The sequence below is a fragment of the Brassica oleracea genome, unplaced genomic scaffold (assembly GCF_000695525.1).
Source record: "Brassica oleracea var. oleracea cultivar TO1000 unplaced genomic scaffold, BOL UnpScaffold00954, whole genome shotgun sequence".
In the NCBI taxonomy this organism is placed as follows: domain Eukaryota; kingdom Viridiplantae; phylum Streptophyta; class Magnoliopsida; order Brassicales; family Brassicaceae; genus Brassica; species Brassica oleracea.
This window is the reverse complement of record NW_013617546.1, coordinates 1-8,238: the sequence shown is the minus strand read 5'-3', so window position 1 is coordinate 8,238 and position 8,238 is coordinate 1. Positions and strand designations below refer to the sequence as shown.

Here is an 8,238-nt window from a genome sequence, read left to right as displayed (position 1 = left end):
CTATACAATCGTTTCGATTTATAACAGTTTGAAAAGATTCGACTCTTAAAAGCCGAGTGTGCCTACGAGGGGTTGTGACTTGGTGAAATTACAACGTCGATTGATAAAGTAAACTGATGACGTCGTACCCTCATCTTAAACTAAATTGTAACCATTCGATTATATTTTCTGGACAAATTACACCGCAGGACAAAAACAATTTCAAGTACATGCTTGATCCTCTTAAAACAAAATATGATTAGTTTTAATCACGTAAATGTAACAAACGTTTCACTTTTACTGGTTTATGAAGTTCATGAAGTTCAAAAAACCATGCATGTGCTATGTTACATAACTGAGTTTATGAACATTACAATTTTTTTTTTTTGAACTCATTTTTCGTATTAAAAGCATAAGGGAAAGAAAAGATTACAAGCTCTTTGACTTTAGTTTGTTCTACAGCCCAGTAATGACCCACATCAGTTATCATAACTTAGCCCTAAAGCCCAAGCAATACATTGGAAATAACGGAGTAGAACCGAAGCGTCTGGATAGGTGATCATCGGTGAGGCGATGGAGAAGAGAGGAAGGAGCCATCAGCTTAACCATTGCTGCATCATTGAGGACGAGGTAGTCTGGTTTACAGTACGTAGGGATAGGATCATGTCTCTCATTTGTCTGTCAATCTTGTGGATTAGTACATCTGAAGAGGAGAAGATGTTTCCGTGTAGTCTGTTATTTGTTTCTGACCAAGACTAATACAAGCACGCTTGCAAGCATAATAAGGAGAGCATACTGTGTGGTGATCGTCTGTTAACCGCCTGCAGCTGCAGCAAGACCCGGCTCCAAGCTCGTTCACCTTGGATCCCACAGCAACAATATGGATCATGAAGGCATACTTAACAAATACCGTACATTTAAGCAACCATAATCCTTTTATTTACTTTAATTAATTTACAATGAATTAAACTAACTTTTGTGATTTATATAGTGAAATTTTTCTAAAACCATAATCTAGTTTTATTTTTATTCAATCTTAATACTTTATTAGAGAATAAGAAAGAAACTAACTTAAGTGATTTTTTATGGAGAAAATCACAAATCTATCCTCCATGATTACTTTCTAGTGTCTGTTGATTTGCATTATTGTTGTTACCAACACTAAAAACTTACACACAACCATCATCACCCATGTATATATATAGATGTCCATTGTATCCTTTTGATCACACCTTTTCATTTGTGTCTTTTTAAAAACAACTTTTCATTTGTGTCCTTATAATTGCGCATTTTCATTTGCATCTTTTCACTTAATGAACATGAAAATGAGATATTTATGGAAATTGACTATTTATATTTTGAAAATAAAAAACATATTTTAGACAAAAGATAACTTTTTAAAAAATTATAAAAAAATATGATAAAAGATACATTTTTATACCTTTTACAATCTTTTAAAAAACTATATAAATTTTATATGAAAAGACATATTTTTATGAAAAAACACCTTTTTATACATTTTAATAATTTATTTAAAAAATGCAATATTTAAGTTGAAAAGACACAACTTTTGGAATTAATTAGGATTGCTATTATTAGTAGATATAATTAGATGAAATATAAAAATATGTTGTTGTTGATAGTACCATAAATCAGTTTTTAATTTTAACCGTACTCGGTTTGGCTGAATCTGTTTATGATTTTGGTTTAGTTTTTTATTATTATTATTATTTCTTTCTTTGCATAATATTGGACTCACTTAGCTGCTTTAGCCTCTGTAACGAAGTTAAACGGCATCGTTTCACTAAACAGGCTTTTGCAGGTTACCTTAGCCCATATTGACAGACGGAGCCCAATGCCAATTAAAACCTTTGGTATAAAAATACTAAACAGAATTGATCAGAATCTCTCTCCCACATCAGTCCCAATCGCTCGCGAATCTCTCTCCCACATAACAGAATCGCTCGCGAATCTCTCTCCCACATCAGTCCCAATCGCTCGCGGATCTCTCTCCCACATCAATCCCAATCTCTCTCGCTCGCTCGCGAATCTCTCTCACCATCCGAACGGATATGGCGGTAATCTCTCTCGCGATCTCAGGAAGAAGTTTCCATAGATTAGGGATTTTACATCTCAGATTGTGATAGATGATCTCGGAAACCTCTCGAAAGATTAAGTGATCGATTTGATTTCACTGATATGGCGGTAATCTCTCTCGCGATCTCAGGAAGAAGTTTCCATAGATTAGGGATTTTACATCTCAGATTGTGATAGATGATCTCGGAAACCTCTCGAAAGATTAAGTGATCGATTTGATTTCACTGATATGGCGGTAATCTCTCTCGCGATCTCAGGAAGAAGTTTCCATAGATTAGGGATTTTACATCTCAGATTGTGATAGATGATCTCGGAAACCTCTCGAAAGATTAAGTGATCGATTTGATTTCACTGATATGGCGGTAATCTCTCTCGCGATCTCAGGAAGAAGTTTCCATAGATTAGGGATTTTACATCCCAGATTGCGATAGATAATCTCGGAAACCTCGCGAAAGATTAAGTGATCGATTTGCTTTCTTTCATATTGGTATGTTCACATTCATCGGTTTCAATATATGCGAATCTTTACAGAGTTTCTCGTTTTCTTTATGTTTATCTATATTCACGTTTCTCTTCCATTACAATCGGTTTCGGTGAATCTTTAGAGAGTTTCCAGGGATTTGATTTGATGTTTTGCAAGATTATACTAGGGATTATGGTTTAAGGAGTTTTGTTTTTCATATTTTCAGGCCTACAGATCATCGCTAGAAGATCAAGATCACTTCTGTGCAATGTTGGGATGTTACCTGGCTAGGGCACCAGGTGACTTCCACTGCTGTCCAGGTCATTTACAGCTAGCTACTCAACTATCTGATCGTCCTTTCAGACTCTATGGAGAGTTTTCTGCTAACTCAGAGAGAGATGCCTGGTGCGCTTCACTTCTGGTCTTTGAGAGCAACCATATTCCAACAGGAGTACCACATCTTGATCACAATGACCATTTATTCGATAAACTTCCTTGGAATGCGGGAGACACGTTCGAGGTCCCAAACCATCATGATCGCTGCGCTTTCTTGTTCTTTAAGGAAAAGCCTCTATCTTACGGAGCGATTTACAAGGATGGACCCGAAGAAATAAAATGGAAAGGCAACGGGAATAAGCAGGTTATAGAACACAAAGGAGCTGATCTTATAATCGAGGGTGTATCTCTCCGCTTCAGCGGTGTCATACCAGTGAAGATAAAGAGCATCCAACAGGGGTGGTGGATGCTTACACACTTCCTTTACCAAGACCATTCACTATATTGTATGTCTTATGAAAGAAAGAGTCCTCGTGATACTGAAGATAAAGATAGAGGGAGTGACGAAGAAGAAGAAGCTGATGGCAAGGATGATGATGACAAGACAAATGCAAAGGAAGCAGAGAAGGATCCATGGATCTCCAATCCAAAGGGGGCAAGAACAAGGATAACCCGGCCTAGAAATATGAGTTCCTTTGGGGTATGTTTCTTAACGACTGTTTCGTTTTTTAAAACTCCTCTAACATTTCCTTCCTTGTGTTTCAGGGTTTTGGTCGTAAGTTTAATTCCAATCCTCCAAATCTACTTGCTTCCGGGACTGATGATGGAATCTCTTTTCTATCGTGGAGTAGAAAAGTTCAACAAGTATCTTCATCTACCTTATACGATGGGACTACTGGTGAGAATCAGAATTTTCTCTCCCTCTATCAACTCAGTTGGATTAGAATCTGTCAACTCTTAAGTTTGTTGTCATGTTCTCTTCATTCTTCCTAGTGATAATGTCTTCGTGAACGTAGCGGTGATATTTTTGATTTGGCAGGTGCGATTGCAATAGAGCGTAAATCTTCTGGGGCTGATGATGGTGAAATTAGCGTCTGGGGTTTACCTAAGTCTTCAGAGCCTTCTCATTTCCGACTTCTGAAGGTATACCATCACTTCTTACAACTCTAGACTCTTGTTCAATCTTATAAGTTTGAATCCTGAAGCATCCTAATCTTTATGAGGGACTTATGCAGGGTATTGGTTCTGCTACGCAAGATGAAAACCCTTGGAATAGAAAAGTTCAACAAGTATCATCATCTACCTCATACGATGTGGCTACTGGTGAGAATCAGAGCTTTCTCTCCCTCTATCAACTCTGCTTCTGCTTATAAATGTTTATTCTTCCTAGTGTTAATGTCTTTGGTGAATGGTGATATTTTTGATTTGGCAGGTGTGTTTGCAATGGAGTGTAAATCTTCTGGGGCTGATGATGGTGAAATTAGCGTCTGGGGTTTACCTAAGTCTTCAGAGCCTTCTCATTTCCGACTTCTGAAGGTATACCATCACTTCTTACAACTCTAGACTCTTGTTCAATCTTATAAGTTTGAATCCTGAAGCATCCTAATCTTTATGAGGGACTTATGCAGGGTATTGGTTCTGCTACGCAAGATGAAAACCCTTGGAATAGAAAAGTTCAACAAGTATCATCATCTACCTCATACGATGTGGCTACTGGTGAGAATCAGAGCTTTCTCTCCCTCTATCAACTCTGCTTCTGCTTATAAATGTTTATTCTTCCTAGTGTTAAATTGTTAATGTCTTTGGTGAATGGTGATATTTTTTTTATTTGGCAGGTGTGTTTGCAATGGAGTGGTGTCCAAGTAGCAGCTCGTATCTTCCTACCTGTGCTAAAGACAAACAAACTATTTTCTGGTACACAAATACATCAGTGGTAAGGAGAATGAACGGATTAAAAATTTGGTATTTTGCCTTAAGTATTTGAAATAATGAACCTGTGAAAACTGATTATCCTTTTCATAGTTAATGAGAATTCGGGCTTTGGATTTGTTGTTCTTACTGGAAATCAAAAGTTCCAGGGCTTTAAATGTTATGCGTTTAGTATATTTTAGAAAAACCTTATTGGCAAGAGTTGTTGGACTCCCTTTTCAACACCCAGAATAAGTTACAAATCGTGTGTTCAACACTTTTGGTGCAGGGTTTCTATGGCGTTGAAGAGAATCATTTTCGTACTGGTAATGTCATTTATCCATTGTGATCTGTGTGCTGTTGGTTAATATTTGAAACAACATCTTTAACTTATTCTATCCTCTTTTACGCAGCTCCTCTAAGAGCACCAAAATGGTATAAGCACTCTGTTGGATTTGGAGGAAAGCTTGGTGCATCTGCAAAGGGTGCTTCGACCATTCAATCTGAGGTAAGTACTTAGCGATGGTATTACTTTCTGTTTCACCCCTTTTTTTGCTTCAACTCTTTTCTAAATAAACGTCATGTTCAGGTTTCTCTGCAGAGCCTGGTCACAGAACAAAGTTTGTTGAAGCAAACATCTGAATTTGAAGAGGAAGAAAGTTCTGGCTCAGCACCTGATGATGCCATCCAGCGTGCTTTGGTTGTTGGAGATCAGAAGGAAGTAGTGGTGGATCAGTCATCTGCAAATAAGATGGCCGATGTTTTGGTTGGTGGCAGAGCAGTACCGGTGAGAAACATTTGAAGACGAGCAGAGCAGCTTAAATGAAGATCCCACAAGTCTTCTCTCTACAAGGTCACATCTTCTATACTGTAAGTAATATCAGACAGGATTTGATGTAGTTGGTTGTTTTTTGGACAAAAATGATCACTCTTCTCTTCAATACTGAACATTTCATCATCATACTCTAGAACTAGAAAAAAAGGATGACAGATTGTGACTTGAGTTGGGAAATAAATTTACTTTGTTATTGCATAAACACCTAAAAAACCATAATCTAAATCATAATCTAAAATCTCAAAAACTAAAAAACCATTATCTAAAATCTCATGTATAAAGTTGTTATTGTATAAAGTTTAGTTGAAAACAGGATGAAAACTAAACGACATAATCTAAAATCTCATTTATAAAATAAAAACCATAATCTAAAATCTCATAAACTAAAACCATAAACTAAAATCTCATAATCTAAAACCATAATCTAAAATCATAATCTCTATAAAATTAAACCATAATCTAAAATCTAAAATAAAACCATAATCTAAAATCTAAAATAAAACCATAATCTAAAATCATAAAGTTGTTATTGTATAATCTAAAATCTCATTTATAAAATCATAATCTAAAATCAACAATGCTTAAATCTTGGCTACTTACTTGGATGATTTCATCAACGTTTTGAGTTAGATAAATCTTGGCTACTTACTTGAATGATTTCATCAACAATGCTTAAATCCAAATTGGCTGGGATGATACCAGCACCAATTCCTTGGATCAAATGTCGACCTACTAATATTATCATCAACAATGGTTCAAGAAATCGCTAGGCCGTAGGTAGTTACACGTTTTATATGGGGTTATCATCATTTATAAACCATAATCTAAAATCTCATAAACTAAAAACCATAATCTAAAATCTCATTTATAAAGTTGTTATTGTTTAAAGTTTAGTTGAAACCACCTAAAAAACCATAATATAAAATCTCAAAAGCTAAAAAATAAAACGCATTTTAAAAACCAGAAACTCATAGCCTATATTGCTAAGCAAATTTAATCTGGTTTTGCACCCTTAAATGAAACTAAAACCAGAATGAGAATCAACCAACCCAAAAATTGAACCGGCTTTGAACAAAGCAGCCAACCACCAGTTTAAGAAAGTCAAAAAAGTTGAATCTTGGACTTGTTTTATGCTAAACCAGGTTTGAATACACACTTCGCATATTGCAATTTTCTTCATACTCTGCTTGTCACTTATAAGACTGATTGGTATATGAATTTTCTGTACAGAAGAAAGAGGTATTCAAGTAAGGGAGCAACAAGAGAAGATATGGGATCTCAAGTTGGAACTGGAGCATGTTTGGAGAAGATAAGATCATACACGATAAATCACACATATATATATATATTTTACCTTCAAGGTCATGATGGTCTGTGCAATGCGTATGATATGTCTTAGTTTTTCTTTTACAGGACTGAACATAGGCTGAAGATGAATTTCTCGAAGGGGTTTAGACATTTCTTGGGAAAGTTGGAATGTCTTGAAACCGTGAGAGTTGGAATTGACGCAGACAACACCATCTTCTTGCGAGCTAATTTGTTAACTCTCCCCATAGTTTCATCAAATTGCGACAACATCCAGTTCATCTGATTCTTTTCTTTCTCTTGGTTTCTCAATATCTGATTTTTACCTGTGTCAAACCATATACTTGAAAGGGAAAAATAAATAAAAAAGTGTCATTGGTGAGGTTTGAACCATGGTTTAGGGGTGTCAAGAGGTACACTTCACCAATAGACTGGATTTACACATGTTTTATGATCGAAACATTATTTTGCTGTAATATAGTTTCGATCTTAGGATCGATGTTCTTTTCCGAATAGCGGATATAAAATTTCGCGTATGCGATTTTATTTTGCTTTTCAAACCAAATTAGGATATGTTCTTCATGTTCTTCGATTTTATTTTCCTGTTTGGTTTGAAATTTAATAGAATCCTGATCATCTTTTGATAGGTTTTATCTTTACTTTCCACTTCGTTTCAATTCTAATCCTGTTGATTTCTAAGCAGATACATTCTTCACCGTTCACTTCAAACCCTTTCACAGAGAATCAGTCTTCACAAGAAAGATTAGCTTTAATTGGCAAAGGTGAAGCATCTCTTCTTGAAAAAAGATTGAGTTTAATTGATTCTGAAGTCGATTATGAGATGGATTCAGAAGAGTCGGCGTTACTTTGACGGTCTGGCAAAGGGTCTTCTCTCGATCGAACTTTAGCTTTCTCCGGCGTAAATTACGGTGGATAAAAGGCCTCTCTGGTTTAAGCAATCAAGGTTAAGGTGGAAGGTATACCAAGAAGTACAAGGTTAAGTGGAGTTAAGGTCGTGGCAGAGTCAAGCTTACAGTGTAATCAAGCTTGTCGTGGATTATTGGAAGAAGCATCGTCGGTTAGCCTGCGTCTTCGCCGGAGGTGAGAAGAAGCTTGGTGTCCTCACTTTACTCAGATGAATGCCACGTAGCAAGCCTAATCTACATGAGTGACACGTTTATGTTCTGAATTGTAATATCTTTTCATAAGATATCAGTTGTGTAGTTTGACCAAGATCAATATTTGTAACTTAGCCTTTGTACTTTTTAGCCCATTAATCTTATAAAACTTGAGTCGACAAAAAAAAAAAAAAAAAGATCCGCCATTGCTGCCTTGTTGTTTCCTTTATTTATTTAGAAGCTCAAAGATATGGGGA

The 8,238-nt window shown here is 36.0% G+C and overlaps 1 protein-coding gene across 3 annotated transcripts; it reads left to right on the top strand.

The window, feature by feature from the left end:
• Nucleotides 1-1,893: 1,893 nt before the first annotated feature.
• LOC106320538 (protein transport protein SEC31 homolog A-like) lies at nt 1,894-7,413 on the top strand. Of its 3 annotated transcripts, none has more exons than XM_013758921.1 (12): nt 1,894-2,057; nt 2,766-3,515; nt 3,581-3,713; nt 3,855-3,958; nt 4,051-4,138; nt 4,248-4,351; nt 4,444-4,531; nt 4,651-4,748; nt 5,013-5,049; nt 5,137-5,231; nt 5,313-5,576; nt 6,789-7,413. In XM_013758921.1, exons 1-11 carry the CDS (start codon nt 2,052-2,054, stop codon nt 5,523-5,525), a joined length of 1,716 nt encoding a protein of 571 aa, XP_013614375.1. In that variant the 5' UTR covers nt 1,894-2,051; the 3' UTR covers nt 5,526-5,576; nt 6,789-7,413. The 3 variants fall into 3 exon arrangements, with proteins under 3 accessions (XP_013614375.1, XP_013614374.1, XP_013614373.1); XM_013758920.1 differs by having other exon boundaries at nt 5,313-5,593; nt 6,792-7,413; XM_013758919.1 differs by having other exon boundaries at nt 5,313-5,593.
• The last annotated feature ends 825 nt before the right edge of the window (nt 7,414-8,238 follow it).